The following is a 20,927-nucleotide window of genomic DNA, read 5'->3' on the forward strand; positions in this document are numbered from 1 at the left end:
AGAACCCCATAAACCTTTCAAGAGGCAGGGCTTCGGCACAAACTTGCCCCATGAAGATTACCACAGATGCCAGCAGGGGAGCACACACCCAAGACCATCAAATAAAGGAAGATTGTAAGTAGGAGATGGAGAATTAACAGCACTGAAAGAGGCTTTTTTGTTTTTTCATGTTTTAGTGAGGAACTAAGTCTTCGTCCTCTTTTCTGACAACACAACTTCAGTGACATACCTGGATAATCAGGGAAGTGCTCTCTACTCTTTCAGACAGCTTAAAAATCCTATCTTGGGGATAGAGGAACATACTCCCAATTTACAGTCGTACATATCGTACAATGCCTACATATTTTAGCAGATTTTCTCAGCTGAGCAATTATACAACAAAGCAATTGGGAGCTTAACCCATAATTATTTTTAGTAGATTTCATAGAGGTAGATCACGCCCACCATAGACTTGTTTGCAGAAAGTGCAAACAAGAATGTAGAGCTTTTCTCCTGAAAATTGGTGCCCTAGAGGAAGATGCATTGTCCAAAATTGTGACTTCATCGTAGGCGATGCATTCCCACTTCTAGCACTGCTTCCGAGAGCGTATCGGAAGGTAACTCCAGGTAAAAAAATCCTGATAGACCTGTGGCCATCAAGGTGGACCTGGTCCACCAACCTACAAAGGATGTCTGTGCACCCGCCTTGGTCTCTGCCTTTTCGAGAGGACCTGGTGTCGCAGCACTGGGTGTTCCAGTCCCGGCCTCAATCTTCCCAGCTAACGGCAAAGATCTTGAAATCTTAAGAGCAGAAGGCTACTCTCATAGGGTGATCAATGCTTTGCTCAAGAGCAGGAAGATGGCAACTAGTAAGATTTACCCCAAAGTCTGGAAGATTTTCTCCTCCTGGCAGAAACTCCCTTTCTGCTATACTTATTATTCTGGATTTCCTTCAGGAGGGCATGGATCTTGCTGACTCTGAGATTTATGTTGGCCAGTGAGCATTGCTCACCAATTCAGCAAAAGATGATTTCTTCCTAGGATCTTTTCGGTCCTCAGTAATTTAAACAAGCTGTTGATTAAACCCGTAGCAAATTTCTCAATAAGATTTTTGACCCTTAAGGTGACCTTTTTTCTGGAAATCGCATCAACCAGAAAGGTAGGCCTACAGACTTTGTCAAAGAAGGCATGCATGGCTTTCTTTCCAGATAGTCATTCTAAAGTCTGTTCTGACTTGAATACTAAACATAGTGACTGCATTTCATAGGAGCCTGGATATTCTAATACACGTTTCGCATCTTGGCCAATGCAGCAGGAACCGTCCGAGATTTAAACCGTGTATGTAAGCTGAATGTACCAGTTGGTCGATCAACTTGGGTGAACAACCAGAATGCTGGGTTTTACCTGTGATTATCGCTAGCGGCTGCTATGACCAATAGCAATAATCACTGTCTCCCCACCCCCCACCCATTCCTGCATCAACACTGTATGTGTTGATGGGGGGATCAAGCAAATTTCTTTTTGCAGGAAATTTGCTGGCATTACCCTCATTTGTAAAGATCCCACAAATGAGGAAGTTTGACTAGCTGATCCACCTAGATAACACCACTGCCACAAACTATATTCCACCTAGTGGCAACGAAGAATATTTTCCAAGTGGATCTCACTACCAATTTTATCACCTTGAACTGAGAATGTGGCAATTTAATTTAACTTTTCAATGAATTCTGAATGATCTCAGAAGTGTCTCAAAATTACAGTATGTCCTCAACACAAGCCCAAAGTCAACACAGGCCTTATACCACAGTGCAGTTGAGTTTCTGCAAAAATCTATTTACCAATAGCTGCTTTTCCAAAAGTGTTTACTGGTTTGTTGTATGTGTGATAATTTGTTTTTCTTTTTCTAATAACTATGTGAAATGAACCCAGGTCTATACACCTTATCAGCAAGAACTGTCAACGACTTCTGGCATTGCGTTTGTTTTTGGTCCTGACCAACTGGAGGGACCAGTAAACATACGTTGACTCTGTGATTTGTGTGCCCCAGAGACTATTGATCTGCTGCTCTTGCGGCAGTTGCTGGAAGGAAATATGTGGGTAGAAATAAGATTTGGAACAAAGATTCTTGTTCAAGCTAAACTAAAAGAGAAGTCTCCTTAAAATGGATTATCAGCTTGTCAAAACTATGCTCTGGGTGTAATAATTTGAAACGTACACCTAGCTCAGCAGAAAGGAGAAAAAGTTTGGTTATTTTCTTAATCCTTTTTTCCTTCTTTAAATGTATGATATTAATTTTGCTGTTTTTCAACAAGCACATTTCAGCACCTTGCGTAAAGAGCTACTGTGCTTCTAGCAAGAAGTAAAATTTACTGACCTGCTAATGCTTATAAAGAAACCTTGGCGGTTTGCAGAAGTCTTGCATGGTTTTCTGGGAAGATTCCCCAGGGTGCCTCAGGTGCCCCTTCGAATAACTGTGTGCTGAGTCTCCATTCTGAGCAATACAATTACAGATGGATCCAGTGGCCTGATTGGAGAACAGAAGTCTTCACCGGGTAGGCTAGTAATTATTTCCAGGTCAGTCTTCAAGGTTTGTATGTGCCTCACTTTTAGGTGCTGAGCAAGTGCTGCTGGATGCCAAGTAGCATGAAATTCCATAGATGTTGATTTACAGCTACTTTCTAATAATGATTAATTGGTATGCGTCTACGGTACAAGATTAGGCATTTACAGATGTATTCATATCATATATACTCGATTAGTAATGCAGTGATTCCTTTCCTGTCTTGTAGAGCTTATTGATGTAACGTGCACACTACTGCTTCTGAATCCAGATTTCGCCACAGCCTGGAATGTAAGGTTAGTACTACACTTGAGACTTGCACCCTTTGCTCTGCTATCCTACGCTATATGAGTACACTTGTTAAATTTATATTGGTTTACAATTCATGGAACACTGGTAACCAAGTATAAGTATTGCATCCATGTTTCGCTTTTCATTAGGCAGAACTTGGGCGCACACGTCATTACAGATTATTCATTGACAGGATGCTGGCAGATAATCTTGTGGGACACACTTTTTATTTTTTAGCCAAACATTTCCCTAATATAAGGAGTATCTACCCTAATAGTTCTAGTAGTATTTATTTACTTGCAGTATTTCTTGCAAATGTTGTGGACCTTTCAGCCTTTATTTTAGCTTGTGTATTTTTCATTCCTAACTTAAGCCTACTACACATTGTTAGAACGTTTGATAAAAAAATCTCTGTATTCGGAACAATCATTCAATTTCCTGTTCATTAGTATACTGCTTTTCGAGAGTGAGTGCGAGTGTGATAAATTTTGACAGGAACATTTTGGAAATTTTTCCTTGTACGATACCAGAAAAATAGATTTTAGTTTAATTATTATAGTATTCATACTTAAAATCGAATTAGCAAGACTTCGCATGACCTGAAAGAAGATGGCAATGAAAAATTATTTTGTAAACGCAAAAGAATTATATAGAGGATAATAAAATATTTTTTAAGGCAATCTAAGCATAAGTATCTCTGATCGTCATAGGTAGAAGTGTACAGTTTACCAGTATACATATTATCGCTATAAAAACGATTATGAATAATGGTGGTTGTTTGTTATTATTAATAATAATTACTTTTTTTTATGTATTTTTTATTTTATTTTATTTAACTCACTATAATTTTTACTATGATTAATTTATTTTTTTAATGGGATTTGATTTTCTTATTCAATAAGTTTTTGAGTTTCAAAAAAAAAGTACAAAAATTATGAAGTCCTGGTATTTTGTACTAGCAACATGTGTGAGGAAGATGAAATAGCCAGTAACAATGTACAGTGCGATATAGTAACATATGGACTATGCCACTGCGTTAACTGGTAACAATGAGCATGGTGCTTGCAGTGCATGAAGCAACACAGATCACAAATGCAGTATCCTTGATAAGATATAACTAGTAAACGGAAATAAGAGGCAGTAGAGATGGAAAAGGAGGTGTAGGGTCGAAAATAGGAGGGGGGGGGGGGTGAGGGGCAATGAGAGGGAGTTACAGTAACCAACCAGGAGGGTTGGTACTTTACAGAGGTTGTAAGGAAACGTAGATCCTAGAGTCGCCAGTTGACATTACTTAGACGATAAGCTGAGACCCATGATTCCCATACTAAATTTAGACATGTTACCTTGGAGTCTAGCAGTGAGTTTCTAATTCGAGTTCAGTGCATTCGAGTTTTGACTTCCAAGACAGATAGATGCAGCAAATGCCACGCCTTTGGGACTATCCGTTTCGTGGCTGTAACGATTTGTGTCATGAGGGTGAATTGAGACCTGATCCATCTGGTTTTCGGTTAAGGAGCTCCTCTAGTGTATTTGGTGGCACTGATTGGCGGACGAGGGTTTGGATCATGTCATATGCTTGTCGCCAAAGGCGCTGCACCACTGGGCAGGACCAACAAGTATGCATAAAAGAGCCTGCCTCTAGGCTGTCATGAAAGCAGTGAGTGAAGGTGTTTGGGTTAGTGTGGGCTAACCTGGTGGGAACCATGTAGCACTGAAGCAGTGCTTTTTGCAGTTTCTTTCCACTGCTACAGTGTTCTAGGAGCAGGGAATTTGTGGGAGCCCAATGTTTGGGGTCAAGGGGGAATTGGAGGTCATTTTCCCACCTACTAACATAGCTCAAAGGTGTTGACAATTGTTTAGAGTTCAAATTTCCATAAAGCAAGGAGATCAGCCCAACTCAGTGTCTTACATTTAGACTCAAAAGGTTGGAATTATGGAGCTTCCTCAAAGGTGTACAGTTATGACATTGTGCTTGACCTGCAGATATTGAAATCATTTGGTTGGGGTTAAACATTAGGATCTTTGGAGGTCGGCAAAGGGTCTAAATAATCAAGTCATCATTTACTATATCATTTGATTATATTGACCATATCAATGAAGAGATCGGAAACTTTTATGACATATATTTTGAAAAGCACATTAACAACGTCCTCTCCATATTTGAGTGGCTTAGCGTTGTTTCCGCGTCCTATGCACAAAATCATAGGAACTGGGGAGCAGAAAAATATCAGCAGGTGCTCTGGACTGATGAGTCAAAATGTGAAATGTTTGGCAGTAGCAGGGAGGCAGTTTGTTCTCGAAGGGCTGGAGAGGGGTACAATAATCGGTGTCTGCAGGCAACAGTGAAGGATGGTGGAGGTTCCTTGCAAGTTTGGGGCTGCATTTCTGCAAATTGAGTTGGAGATTTGGTCAGGATCAATGATGTCCTCGGTACTAAAAAATGCAGGCAGATATTTCTCAAATCGCCTTTCAGGACAACCCCGGAGAGAGTGTAGCTCCACCTTGTAATTAGGAAACACATGCCCACTTTAAAAACACCTCCTCTTCCTCCATGGCTTCAGTTATTGTGTTTCCTCCTTGGAGGAAGCATGTGCCTGAACCAGGGAGAGCTACACTCTCTGCAGGGGAGTAAGGCTTACCTTTCGTTGCAGGTTGTTTCTTTTTGACCCCCAGCAGCATCTCCACGGGGAGAGGACTCCTGGAGCTCCTGGTCCCGCCATCTCACGGGAGTAAGGACCCTCGGAGTGCCGGCGTCGGGTGCCCGGTGTCCGCTGGTTAGCGCAGGGAGGGCTCTGTTGCTGGCGGAGGCCGCTGCAGGTCAGCGGCATGGCTCCGTTTTCGGCGCCGGGTCCCGGGCGGCGACGGCGTCGTTCACGGTGACGCGCGGGCGCTCTGAGGGGGCGTGGCGCCGTGGTTCAAGCGCCTGGAACGCAGGGATCATGGGGCGGGTCAGGTGACCGCGTGCTTCCGCTTCTGGCCGGCCCTGATGACGCGGCGGCCGGGAAAATTTAAAATGACAGAGCTGTTTGTGATAGTTGCCTCACTCAAACGATGGAAGAGTGTAAGCCAGCTATGGCTGAGACAGGCGCCCCTAGCACCGGTCCAGCCCAGGTACGTAAGGTGCACTGGCACCCTCTGCTTTACTGTTGGGCTATGTCTTTGTCTGTTCCCCCCTCTTGGGGGCCTGTCGCTGCAGGTCGGAGGTGGACTTCGCTCTGACCTTTTGCAGCCTAGTTCTGGGGTCTCACTAGTGGTCTCTTTGGTGGTGGGTCTCTGCACTGGCTTGGTGTTAAGCAACTGGTTGTTGAGAGCTTTTAGTGAGTTAAACCTGTATGTCGTTTCAGGAAAAATCACTAGGAAAAGCTAGACCAGGTCAGAGAAAATGTCCTTCTTGCAAGACCCCCCTCAGAGATTCATGGCAGAAGGCAATGTGCAGAAATTGTATCAGAGAATTGGTGGAAGAGGAAACATCTCAACAATATAAGGATTTGTTTTCTTCGGTTAAAGAGCTGACAAACTCCTTGAGTTCAGTCAGGTCCATCCTGATACAAAACCCTCCCGCACAGACCGAGCCTCAGAACTTACCGCCCAGCCCCAGGGCGTCGTCATCCAGACAGGTGGAAACTGAAGAGTCTGGAGACGAAGGGGGTAGTACTCTCATCTCCTTCAGGGATTCTGAGGAGGAGGAAGAGGAAGCAGATAGCAGGGGCTCCAAATTCAAGCTATCACTAGAGGAAGTAGATGATATTCTTAAAGCAATCTACACTACTCTAGAAATTCAAGAAGAAAAAGTACAACTGTCAGTTCATGACAAAATGTACCAGGGGTTGGACGAAACAAAACGGAGAGTTTTTCCAGTCCACAGGGTCCTCTCAGACTCAGTGAGAAAGGAGTGGAAGGACCCAGAAAAAGCCCCTTTCTTCTCTAAAGCTCTCAAGAGAAGGTTTCCCTTCGAAGATAAGGACTCAGAGGTTTGGAACAAGAAACCCAGAGTCGATGCAGCTTTCTCGCAGGTATCCAGACGAACGGATCTAGCCTTTGAGGATATGGGGATCCTTAAAGACCCAATGGACAAAAAAGCTGACTACATCCTTAAAAAGGCTTGGGATGCTGCGTCAGTCAGTCTAAAACCAGCAAGGGCAGCTACGGTAGTGGCCAGGAATCTGGAATGTTGGGTAGAGAAGCTGAAGAGCCATATTGAGGCGGGGACACCCCGCAAGGATCTCTTAGAGTCCTTTCCACTGATCCTGAATGCAGTCAAATACATGGCGGATGCATCAGCAGAATCGGTTAAACTGGCCGCTAGGTCTTCGGCTCTTGTAAATTCAGCCAGGAGAGCAGTTTGGCTGAAAACATGGTCTGGGGACACTGCTCCTAAGGTCAAGCTGTGTGGTCTTCCCTTCTCGGGTGACTTGCTCTTTGGTCCCGATTTAGAGTCTGTGCTGGATAGAACAGCCGATAAAAAGAAGGCTTTTCCAGTTAAGAAAAAGCAGATTGCCAAAAAGAATTTTCGTGCTTTTCAGCAGTCCCATAAAAAAGACCAGGAGGTCCCCTAAGAGCAAGTGACAATATCTCCCCAGTGGGGGGGAGACTGTCAGCTTTTCGCGAACAATGGGACAGGCTGTCTCCAAATCTGTTCCTGAAGAGCGTTGTCGATCAGGGGTACAGGTTGGAGTTTTCAGAACTACCCCCGAGCAGGTTTTACGTGACAACATTGCCAAGGGATCAGGAGAAGGCCTCTGCAATGAAATAATGAGAAATAAAAATCTATATAAAAAACCGCGCTAATCAGCACCAGGAGAGGCTTAAGCCAAATCAAAATAAAAATAAAAAGCTCTGTATGAATCTAAAGTACCTGCATGTAAAAACACTACATAGGCTGCTGCCCCCCGAACGAAAGGAAACCCCTTAGAAGGGTTCCTTTTAAAAGTGAAAATTATAAGAATATTATCGGGTTAATTGGCGCTACCTAGAAAACAGGTCTCCATTACAAAAAGGGTCTTGTGGAGAATCAATGAATGGGGAGCCAGGGTACGGTCTTTGCAAAAAGCACAGTATTCCCTCTCACCCTACTTATAATGACACTGTATACTGCCAACCCCAGAATCACATAAAGAGCTAAGGACACCAAGAAAAGCCCCAGCTCCGCCCAAAGAAAGATTTGAATCAAACACTAAATGTAATAAATCTGTAGGCCATCATAGAAAAAAGGGGTCCCAAAACATTAATTACTAGTGACGGGAATTACCAATCAGACTCATTAAAATAATACTACAAAACAGTAGAAAATCAGGAACTAATGATGTTAGAACAGGCTAGGATCCTTCCCTAAAGAATATCTATTCAAACACACATTCTCAAGTATGTTAAAAATACAGGCCAAAAGATCATATGTGCCAAACTACATATGCAACCTGATGAAATTAAAAGTCAAATCGCCTGAGATGCGACAAATTACATTCAGTGGCAGGCCTATTAGCAACAATGAAGAACCCTTTATCAGTATAAGTGAAAAAAGATATATATGTATATTTAAAGTACCGTGCGCTAATGAGCAAACTGGGGCCACATAAGTGTACCCACCAGTGTGTAGTGCCGAAAGGTGACAGGCCTATTAGCAAACAGTAATGAAAAACCCTTTAACAGTATAAAGTGAAGAAGATATATATATATATATTTAAAATGCCGTGCACTAATGAACAAACTGGGGCCACATAGGTGTACCCACCAGTGTGTAATACCGAAAAGAATATATATATGTGTATATAACCTCAAACAGTATTAATATTAAATCTGTGTATAGTGAAAACCAAAAGGAAATTGAATATGTAAACAAATAACTGAAAATGTGAGCTTTTCACACCCCAGAACCCAAATGGTTAAAAAATATATGTGTGTGTATGTGTTAGTGCATACAAAAAATGAAAATGCAATAATGCAAAAATTTTTTTGGCGATAAAGGCTAAAAAACACATGTGCGAAGTGCAATATCACCTAAAATGGAAATAGTGAAATAGATGAAAAAAATGAAAAAATAAAAATAAAAATAAAAATAAAAATAAAAATAAAAATAAAAATAAAAAATAAAATCTGAGGATGAGTAACAAAAACTATATATAAAACATAAGCAAAATGGCAAATATATATATGTGAAAAATAAGTCCCAAAAAAAATGAAAGTTCAATGGTATTAGTCCAAGGGATCCTAGAAAAATCCTTATAGTGACTTTTGTGCTTCCTATTCAGTCTTCACTGTGACTTCTGTGCTCCCCCACCAGGAATCCTACTCACCAGAAGTAGATACCCCTACAGGGGTTAAGAGCCTTAAGAATCAATCTCCAGATATCCCGTTCTTGGTTTAGTGATAGATGCCCGAGCCTGTGTCAGCTTGGATTCCTCAAGTCCTCATGGGGAAAAAAATGGAAGCCTCCATAGTGTAATCCGTAAAAAAGGTTTATTGGCACAATAAAAAATATGTATATAAGAGGCAAAAACAGCAAAAAATCAAAAATAAACAACCAAAAAAATATAAAAAATATACAAAATACCCACAATTCTCATAAAGTGGGCTATTGTATAGAACCACAGTTGATCAGGGGATTAAAATGAGAAACTCCCCCAAAAAATTCCAGATTAACCCCAGAAACTACCATGGGCCATATGTAATAGCATTAAGAACACAAGCGGAAAATGGAAACACTTGTTCATATACCAGGACAAACCTCCCTATAGAGGTGGTAGATCACGGCTGTGTTCCCCCTAGGATAGGGCCCTTTCCGTAGTGTTCAAAAGCGCAAACAAATCCTTCCTTCGGGGGCCGTGTGATAGATACGCGGTTTGCGTTCCACCTGCGTACCAGAACAACAACGGCAACCCGGAAGTGACGTAACGGCGTGGTTCCGTCGGACGCGTTTCGTCATAGACGTCTTCAGCGGCGGTACCACGCTACCACGTCGCATACGTTATATAGAAAAAGATTTTTTATTTAGGTGATCTGATTGGCCATTACTCTCAGTGCGAGGTTCATTCATACACCAACGGGGATGACCTAATGTATAAGCGGGCGGGCATCAGCCGACGCAAAAGTTAGTCAGCTACTACGAAAGAACACTTTATACCCTTGGGATCGAACAGGCTCAATACATAGTCCCGCTACGCTCGAATAGAACGTTCGCTCCTACGTTTTTGGAGGAATATTAGAGACTATTCGGTACACTCCAAAATACATATAAAAAGATAAGGATAAAAATATATATAATAAAATTAAAATATTTTTGACCGACTCATATATGGTAATGAGTAAAAAAATTTTTTTTGTATCAAGATCAAGTCTAATTTCACATATTAGAATCCCACTCAGGACTGTCAGCTCAAAGGGTGATCTATCCCAAGGGAGAATACAGCCCCAATGTAGTAATACCTTGAATTGTGTACTCTAACGACCATAGAGAAAAAATTTTTTTAAAAATAGGTAATATAATTAAGTAAATTACTGACCATTAAAAAATAATAATAACAACAGAAAAAGGGGGATTACAGTTTTCCAAGAATATATTCATCCAATTAGAGTTAACTCATTGTGTAATGAAGATGTTTGTGCATCTTACACAAAAATCTACTAGAAAAAATTAAAAAAATTAATTTTACCTTGCGACTAGGGGGGATTTTCTAAAAAATGTTGATTATTTGAAAAAGTAAACCAAAAGCAACACAAGTGATTAACAGAAAGAGAAATATATGCGGTACATTATAGATCAGCTCATTAGGCAATAATCCTCACTATCTACGGGTTGGTCAGTATTAACGTCATATTGTAAAAAACACTGCTAAATTCTACACAGTGGACATTTTCTTCACATCGTGCAAAAACTCCATCAAAAACTTGCTATAAGTGTGCAAGAAATTGTTATCTATATGCAGATTGGTATTTCCTCTCCCTCCTGTGGACTTTAAATTGCAGATGAAACAAAATAAAAATAGTGGTAATAATACTAAAAATCTAGCGTTTAATACCCAAAAGATATATAATTTATAAAATACGAAAAACCCGGGGTTTGAAATCCAGAGATATAATCAGCAAAGCTTATCTCTGTAAGGTTATGCATTAGGAAGTGCATGTGAAGATACACATGGGTATACCTATATAGATGTGCATGGGAAAAAAACCTCATATGCAACACACAGGGGACAGAAGAAGAGATGCCCCAGAGATATAGATACCAGAACCTTATTATAGAGGAAACAAAGTAAACAAAATGCGTGTGTTCTAGAACATGATAATCCAAAAAAACTCCATACCTACACCCCCAAAAATCATAATGTCAGGGTTTACAGGTTAAAGAATAGTAGTAAAGAATATATAAACTGGTTAAAGGGCGTGACTAGCGCTAATGTGGGAACCCCCTTACAAAAAAGAAACCAGAGCAAATTAAGGGTTGGCTATGAAACAATTGAGGTCTATGTCTAGGTTGAGGCCCCGTGGCACCAAAGAACCCAACCTATATATCCACGCGGTTTCATTCTGCGAAATGAGGGTGGTTTTATTCCCTCCCCTCCAATTGCCTTTCACGCAATCTATGCCATAGAATATTAAACCAGACGGATCTCTTTTATGGAATTCAGACCGTACCCTGGCTCCCCATTCATTGATTCTCCACAAGACCCTTTTTGTAATGGAGACCTGTTTTCTAGGTAGCGCCAATTAACCCGATAATATTCTTATAATTTTCACTTTTAAAAGGAACCCTTCTAAGGGGTTTCCTTTCGTTCGGGGGGCAGCAGCCTATGTAGTGTTTTTACATGCAGGTACTTTAGATTCATACAGAGCTTTTTATTTTTATTTTGATTTGGCTTAAGCCTCTCCTGGTGCTGATTAGCGCGGTTTTTTATATAGATTTTTATTTCTCATTATTACTTTAAGACTGTACTATTGTTTAGTGGAGTTTTTTAAACTGCAGCTATGGATATCTTCGGATATATGGGGAGTAGGAATATTGACATTAAGAGTATCTTTAATCAGGAAGGTGTTACAAATACACAAGACCTATGCGGGTTAATAAAACAACTTAGACATACAATGGAAAAGCAGCTGAGAGTATGGTGGGACATAGCTAGTCTTGAGATGTATATAAATGCCAAAATGACACCCAGAAGTCTGAGATGGGATCTCAATCCAAATGATAATCTTGAAGATACTGAACTCATGAACGAATGGTATTCTTTTTTCAATAGAACTGAAAATGATCTATTGCAACTGATTGTAAAAAGAAGACAACATAAACTTAAGGGGATCGAAATGATTATTTCTGAAATAAAACAATCTCTAATACCCTTTAGCAAACATAAAGATTACGAAGAAAAAGAAAAAGAATTACAGGAATCGATTAAAAAATATGATTCGGAAATACAGGCCAAAAAACTAAAGAAGTTCAAGAGAGATGTAATTGATTATAACGATTTTAAAGTTTATAAATGGCAGACAGGCCTTCAAGAGCTCGCAGATGAGATCGAATTAATCCATGATAATGAGAGTCCAGACGGTTCAATGGAAATTATGAATCCAGAACAGCCAACAAGTACACCACAACCAATTATGAGAACAAATCGAATATCAAGAGATAGACCACAAAATAGACAATATGGACGTAGGAATGTTCAAATAGATGATCAGAGAAGCCACCAACAAGAGTTATACAGAGGGGATAGTCCAATCACACCTAGGTATAATGTACCCACTAGAAACAGGTACACCCCCCTGAGAGATTATTCTTACTCGCAGGACCATAGAGGCAGGTACACCCCTTCAAGAGGAGATTCACATTACGCATTTAGGCAAAACCGAGGAAATCACAGAGGGAATAGTTACCCCCAATCAAGAAATTATAGGGACTATGGGGATTTTCCCAGGAATGGACAACGAGACAGACCTCCAGGGAGATGGACTGCCAAACCATCGTACAGGAATCCAAGATGGAGAAAACAAACAGAGTACAGGGAACCCCAAGGTGTCCCTTATGGTACAATGAACAGAGAAGGACCACCTCTAGATCGCCCGGAGACATATCCCTTAGGGACACCATGGGAAGTCAACCCGGGAACAACTATGTGGAGACACAGGGAAGGAGAAAACGGACCAGGGGAAGTAGAGGAGGAAAGAAGAAACAAAAGAAGAAGAACTTAATTGGGAAGGGCATCTATAATCTAAGCGATACAACTTTCGACGATGAAGAGATAAAGATTTTGGATTTAGGACTAAAATTTGCCCCAGATAAGACATTAGACAAGTTTGAAGCATTCATTGATCTGAAAAAGTTCATGAGGAAACTGAATATTAAGAAACATTTTGCCATTAATATAGGAGGGAACAACAAGAAAGAATCCATATACGTCCAAACTAACCTTAAAAATAAATCTACATTCAATCCAAACACCCCAGGCAATCAATGCATGGGGGCCTTTAGCAAAATGGTGGAGGCCGACCTAAGAAAATTAGATAAGACTAACTATAGAAAATCTGTGAATATCTGGAAAACCATCAGAACATTAGGGAAAAAGAAAAATGTGGTCATCAGACCAGCCGATAAAGGGGGGGGTCTGGTTATCCTGAATAAATCAGATTATTTAGATGAAATGGAAAGGCTGTTAAATATCGAAAATACATATAAGAAGTTGAAAGGCAACCCTAAGCACGAGTACGAGAAGAAACTAGCCATGTTCGTGAAGAAGGGGAAAGAAATGGGAATTCTCAATGATGATGAGGCCGAGTATTTAATCTCGAATTCAACGAAAACCCCGGTAATATATTACATGCCAAAAATCCACAAGAGAATTATTAAACCACCAGGGAGGCCTATAATTAGTGGAATAAATTCCATTTTTTCACGTTTAGGGGAATATCTGGACAAATTCCTAAAACCCTTGGTCCAAGAAGGTAGATCCTATCTGAAGGACAGTACCCAATTGTTAAGAGAACTCCAAGATTTGGGAGATGTTGAAAGGCTCTTGATGGTGACCATTGATGTTAATTCGCTGTATACGAACATCGTACAGCAGGATGGCCTATTGGGCGTTGAAAAGGCTTTATATGAAAATACAGATATGCGACAAGAACAGGTTGAATACATCATCGAAGGTTTAGAGTTGGCAATGAGTTGCAATTATTTTTGGTACAATCAAAGATACTATGTTCAAACAAAGGGGGTTGCCATGGGGGCCCGTTATGCTCCTAGTGTGGCGAACCTCATGATGAACATGTGGGAGGAGGAGTATATCTACGGTAGGGATATACCTCAGTTGAGGTTCTACCGTAGATATATAGACGACCTCATCATATTATGGGATGGCACCCCAACAGATCTCGATGTATTCATGAACAATCTTGACAACAATATCTATGGCTTGACTTTTACTGGTAAATATAGTGAGCATAGTGTCGATTACCTGGACCTTCAAATTTCAAAGAAGGACGGAATCTTTTACACTAAGACATTCTTCAAAACTACGGATAGAAATAGTTATATCCCGGTTACCAGCTGTCATCACCCTAAATGGAAAAACAATATTCCGAAGGGTCAGCTGTTGAGATTAAGAAGAAATTGCCACTCTAAGGAAGATTACTATCACCAAGCAGACTTGATTATAGAAAGATTCCAGGAAAAAGGATACAAGTCGGAACCTCTATTACAACTAAAGAACAACATTGGATGTCTAGAGAGGAATTCATTACTAGAGAAACAAAAAAAGAAAGAGGTAAAGAGGGAACTAGCATTTATTACTGGGTTTAATACCCAATATCGAGATGTAGAAAAAATTATTAAAAAATACTGGCCTATACTTCAAGAAGACAAAGTATTATCTAAGGTTCTTCCCAAAAAGCCCTTGTTTGTATACAAAAGGGCCCCGACTTTACGTTCCTTCTTAGTACATAATGCTATTGACCCACCAAGACAAATAAAAATATCGAATGATCTGAAAGGTTTTTATAGATGCCAGAGATGTCTTCCATGTAAAGTTAGCAAGAAACAGCCAAGAAGGAAAGAAACTTTTAAAGCGAAGACAGATTTTAAGGAGTATAAAATAAAAGAATTAATTACTTGCCGGAGCACACATGTAACATATGTTATAGAATGCCCTTGTAATTTGCAGTATGTGGGCAGGACCACACGCCCCCTTTTCATCAGGATTAGGGAACATATTAATAATATTAAGAAAGGGTTTCCAAATCATAACCTTTCCCGTCACTTTGATGAATTCCATAAAAGAGATCCGTCTGGTTTAATATTCTATGGCATAGATTGCGTGAAAGGCAATTGGAGGGGAGGGAATAAAACCACCCTCATTTCGCAGAATGAAACCGCGTGGATATATAGGTTGGGTTCTTTGGTGCCACGGGGCCTCAACCTAGACATAGACCTCAATTGTTTCATAGCCAACCCTTAATTTGCTCTGGTTTCTTTTTTGTAAGGGGGTTCCCACATTAGCGCTAGTCACGCCCTTTAACCAGTTTATATATTCTTTACTACTATTCTTTAACCTGTAAACCCTGACATTATGATTTTTGGGGGTGTAGGTATGGAGTTTTTTGGATTATCATGTTCTAGAACACACGCATTTTGTTTACTTTGTTTCCTCTATAATAAGGTTCTGGTATCTATATCTCTGGGGCATCTCTTCTTCTGTCCCCTGTGTGTTGCATATGAGGTTTTTTTCCCATGCACATCTATATAGGTATACCCATGTGTATCTTCACATGCACTTCCTAATGCATAACCTTACAGAGATAAGCTTTGCTGATTATATCTCTGGATTTCAAACCCCGGGTTTTTCGTATTTTATAAATTATATATCTTTTGGGTATTAAACGCTAGATTTTTAGTATTATTACCACTATTTTTATTTTGTTTCATCTGCAATTTAAAGTCCACAGGAGGGAGAGGAAATACCAATCTGCATATAGATAACAATTTCTTGCACACTTATAGCAAGTTTTTGATGGAGTTTTTGCACGATGTGAAGAAAATGTCCACTGTGTAGGAATTTAGCAGTGTTTTTTACAATATGACGTTAATACTGACCAACCCGTAGATAGTGAGGATTATTGCCTAATGAGCTGATCTATAATGTACCGCATATATTTCTCTTTCTGTTAATCACTTGTGTTGCTTTTGGTTTACTTTTTCAAATAATCAACATTTTTTAGAAAATCCCCCCTAGTCGCAAGGTAAAATTAATTTTTTTAATTTTTTCTAGTAGATTTTTGTGTAAGATGCACAAACATCTTCATTACACAATGAGTTAACTCTAATTGGATGAATATATTCTTGGAAAACTGTAATCCCCCTTTTTCTGTTGTTATTATTATTTTTTAATGGTCAGTAATTTACTTAATTATATTACCTATTTTTAAAAAAATTTTTTCTCTATGGTCGTTAGAGTACACAATTCAAGGTATTACTACATTGGGGCTGTATTCTCCCTTGGGATAGATCACCCTTTGAGCTGACAGTCCTGAGTGGGATTCTAATATGTGAAATTAGACTTGATCTTGATACAAAAAAAATTTTTTACTCATTACCATATATGAGTCGGTCAAAAATATTTTAATTTTATTATATATATTTTTATCCTTATCTTTTTATATGTATTTTGGAGTGTACCGAATAGTCTCTAATATTCCTCCAAAAACGTAGGAGCGAACGTTCTATTCGAGCGTAGCGGGACTATGTATTGAGCCTGTTCGATCCAAGGGTATAAAGTGTTCTTTCGTAGTAGCTGACTAACTTTTGCGTCGGCTGATGCCCGCCCGCTTATACATTAGGTCATCCCCGTTGGTGTATGAATGAACCTCGCACTGAGAGTAATGGCCAATCAGATCACCTAAATAAAAAATCTTTTTCTATATAACGTATGCGACGTGGTAGCGTGGTACCGCCGCTGAAGACGTCTATGACGAAACGCGTCCGACGGAACCACGCCGTTACGTCACTTTCCGGGTTGCCGTTGTTGTTCTGGTACGCAGGTGGAACGCAAACCGCGTATCTATCACACGGCCCCCGAAGGAAGGATTTGTTTGCGCTTTTGAACACTACGGAAAGGGCCCTATCCTAGGGGGAACACAGCCGTGATCTACCACCTCTATAGGGAGGTTTGTCCTGGTATATGAACAAGTGTTTCCATTTTCCGCTTGTGTTCTTAATGCTATTACATATGGCCCATGGTAGTTTCTGGGGTTAATCTGGAATTTTTTGGGGGAGTTTCTCATTTTAATCCCCTGATCAACTGTGGTTCTATACAATAGCCCACTTTATGAGAATTGTGGGTATTTTGTATATTTTTTATATTTTTTTGGTTGTTTATTTTTGATTTTTTGCTGTTTTTGCCTCTTATATACATATTTTTTATTGTGCCAATAAACCTTTTTTACGGATTACACTATGGAGGCTTCCATTTTTTTCCCCATGAGGACTTGAGGAATCCAAGCTGACACAGGCTCGGGCATCTATCACTAAACCAAGAACGGGATATCTGGAGATTGATTCTTAAGGCTCTTAACCCCTGTAGGGGTATCTACTTCTGGTGAGTAGGATTCCTGGTGGGGGAGCACAGAAGTCACAGTGAAGACTGAATAGGAAGCACAAAAGTCACTATAAGGATTTTTCTAGGATCCCTTGGACTAATACCATTGAACTTTCATTTTTTTTTTGGGACTTATTTTTCACATATATATATTTGCCATTTTGCTTATGTTTTATATATAGTTTTTGTTACTCATCCTCAGATTTTATTTTTTATTTTTATTTTTATTTTTATTTTTATTTTTATTTTTATTTTTATTTTTTCATTTTTTTCATCTATTTCACTATTTCCATTTTAGGTGATATTGCACTTCGCACATGTGTTTTTTAGCCTTTATCGCCAAAAAAATTTTTGCATTATTGCATTTTCATTTTTTGTATGCACTAACACATACACACACATATATTTTTTAACCATTTGGGTTCTGGGGTGTGAAAAGCTCACATTTTCAGTTATTTGTTTACATATTCAATTTCCTTTTGGTTTTCACTATACACAGATTTAATATTAATACTGTTTGAGGTTATATACACATATATATATTCTTTTCGGTATTACACACTGGTGGGTACACCTATGTGGCCCCAGTTTGTTCATTAGTGCACGGCATTTTAAATATATATATATATATCTTCTTCACTTTATACTGTTAAAGGGTTTTTCATTACTGTTTGCTAATAGGCCTGTCACCTTTCGGCACTACACACTGGTGGGTACACTTATGTGGCCCCAGTTTGCTCATTAGCGCACGGTACTTTAAATATACATATATATCTTTTTTCACTTATACTGATAAAGGGTTCTTCATTGTTGCTAATAGGCCTGCCACTGAATGTAATTTGTCGCATCTCAGGCGATTTGACTTTTAATTTCATCAGGTTGCATATGTAGTTTGGCACATATGATCTTTTGGCCTGTATTTTTAACATACTTGAGAATGTGTGTTTGAATAGATATTCTTTAGGGAAGGATCCTAGCCTGTTCTAACATCATTAGTTCCTGATTTTCTACTGTTTTGTAGTATTATTTTAATGAGTCTGATTGGTAATTCCCGTCACTAGTAATTAATGTTTTGGGACCCCTTTTTTCTATGATGGCCTACAGATTTATTACATTTAGTGTTTGATTCAAATCTTTCTTTGGGCGGAGCTGGGGCTTTTCTTGGTGTCCTTAGCTCTTTATGTGATTCTGGGGTTGGCAGTATACAGTGTCATTATAAGTAGGGTGAGAGGGAATACTGTGCTTTTTGCAAAGACCGTACCCTGGCTCCCCATTCATTGATTCTCCACAAGACCCTTTTTGTAATGGAGACCTGTTTTCTAGGTAGCGCCAATTAACCCGATAATATTCTTATAATTTTCGCCTCTGCAATGAAGCTTTTGTTACAGGAGCTGATACAGCAAGAGGTTCTGATTCAAGTCCCAGTAAACCAGCAGGGCGGGGGTTTTTATTCACATATTTTTCTGGTGAAAAAACCCTCAGGGAAGTACCGTCTAATCCTGAATCTGAAATTCCTGAACAGGTTCATTCGGTACAAACATTTCAGGATGGATACAATTTTCTCCATCACAAAGCTGTTGACCCCAGAATGCTTCATGGCATCCCTGGATTTAAGGGATGCCTACCTTCATATACCAATTCATCAGGCATCGCAGCAGTTCCTGTGCCTGGCATTGAAGGTGGGGAGCTCGGTATGGCACCTCCAATTCAGGGCTCTGCCGTTCGGACTCTCGTCCTCTCCCAGGGTCTTTACGAAGATTATGGCAGAGGCTTTGGAGCCCCTGAAATTGAAGGGGATTCCAGTCGTCCCTTACCTGGATGACCTTTTGTTTTTTGCAGACTCCAGGGAGCAGGTCCTAGTCAATCTCCAGAGGGCCCAGTCTCACCTCGAGGGCCTGGGATGGCTTCTAAATCTAGAGAAGTCAATCCTGACCCCCTCACAGGAAATGAAATTTCTGGGGTATACGTTAAATTCGATTCTCCAGAAAGTTTTCCTGCCGTTGGAAAAACAGGAAAAGTTGCAGCTAGCTGTACAGTGGATACAGAGCAACCAGACAGTCTCAGTCAGGACAGCTATGGCAGTTCTGGGCCTGCTTACGGCAGCAATCCCAGCTGTTCAGTGGGCCAGGTTCCATTCCAGGCCCCTTCAGAGGGAGGTTCTGTCAAGCTGGTCCCATCAGGATCCTTTGGAAAAACAGCTAAAAATTTCGTCAAGGACGAAAAGGGCTTTTTGGTGGTGGAGAGACCAGGCAAATCTCTCAAGGGGCCTGGTGTGGACCTTTCCTGTGGACAAGCGCCTTACTACAGACGCAAGTGCCTGGGGCTGGGGAGCCCATCTGGATGGTCAGACATCTCAGGGGGTCTGGTCCAAACAGGAAGCTCAAAGATCATCCAACTGGAGGGAGTTGAAGGCGATCTTTCTGGGATTAGTGGCCTTTCAGCAGAGTTTGAGAGGCCACCATGTCCAGGTGTTGTCAGACAACACAACAGCGGTTACCTACATTATGAAGCAAGGGGGAACCAGAAGCAGGAGCTTGATGGAGCTGGCCAATCTGTTGTTAGCCTGGGCAGAGCAGAACACAGCCTCACTATCGGCAGTGCATCTGAAGGGCTCTCAGAATTTGTTTGCGGACCTCCTAAGCAGGCGCAAATTGCTAGAGGCAGAATGGAGTCTGAATCAGGAAGTGTTCCTGATGATCTCCGAGGCCTGGGGGGTTCCACAGGTAGACCTTTTTGCCAGCCAGCAGAACTCAAAGGTGGACAGATTCTTTTCTCTTCACCGAGGAGATGCAGCAATAGGGTTGGATGCATTGGCTCACCCCTGGCATTACCAGCTGTGCTACGCCTTTCCCCCCTTTCCTCTAATTCCACTAGTACTGAGGAAATTCAGGGAAGAAAGGACAGACTTAATACTAGTCACTACTTTTTGGCCAAAAAGGCCCTGCTTCGCGGGTCTTCGAAACCTAGCCTCGAAGCCCCCATGGAGGTTACCACTCAGAAAAGATCTGTTATCCCAGGGGACAGTAAGTCATCCAGAGGTGGAACTTCTACAGCTAACCGCCTGGTTTCTGAGGAGGACCTATTAAAAGCCAAAGGTCTCTCAGATAAAGTAGTAAAGACCCTGCTGTCTAGTAGGAAGGCAGTTACACAGGCAATTTACATGAAGGTCTGGAAAAAGTTCAACTCCTGGTGCAGTTCTAGAGAACTCAAGGTCAAGAGCACAGTGTCCGTCTTGGAGTTTCTCCATGAAGGAATGGAGAAGGGTCTCGCAGCCAGTACCCTGAAGACTTTATCTAAAGAAACTTTAATTTCTAGATTTTTTAGGGCTCTTGCTCGAAATAGACCAGTAGCCCTTAAAGACTTTCCCAGTTGGGATTTGTCTACAGTTTTACAGGGTCTCTCGGGAGCACCGTTTGAACCCTTACAGGAAGCTTCTTTACAGAAGGTGGTTTTAAAAACAATCTTTTTGGTGGCCATCACCTCGGCCAGGAGAGTCAGCGAGCTCCAAGCTCTAGCTATTACAG

General features: G+C 40.6%; 1 protein-coding gene across 1 annotated transcript in view; it reads left to right on the top strand.

Annotated features, from left to right (window-relative positions):
* Nucleotides 1–20,927, top strand: part of PTAR1 (protein prenyltransferase alpha subunit repeat containing 1) — a 90,703-nt gene that overhangs the window by 42,279 nt on the left and 27,497 nt on the right. Inside the window, exon 3 of the mRNA XM_077474961.1 lies at nt 2,769–2,835. Coding sequence (XP_077331087.1) covers nt 2,769–2,835 — 67 coding nt within the window. The remainder of the gene's footprint in view (nt 1–2,768; nt 2,836–20,927) is intronic.

The sequence above is a fragment of the Lithobates pipiens genome, unplaced genomic scaffold (assembly GCF_037356315.1).
Source record: "Lithobates pipiens isolate NorthernLeopardFrog02 unplaced genomic scaffold, aLitPip1_a1.2 Scaffold_13, whole genome shotgun sequence".
NCBI lineage: Eukaryota > Metazoa > Chordata > Amphibia > Anura > Ranidae > Lithobates > Lithobates pipiens.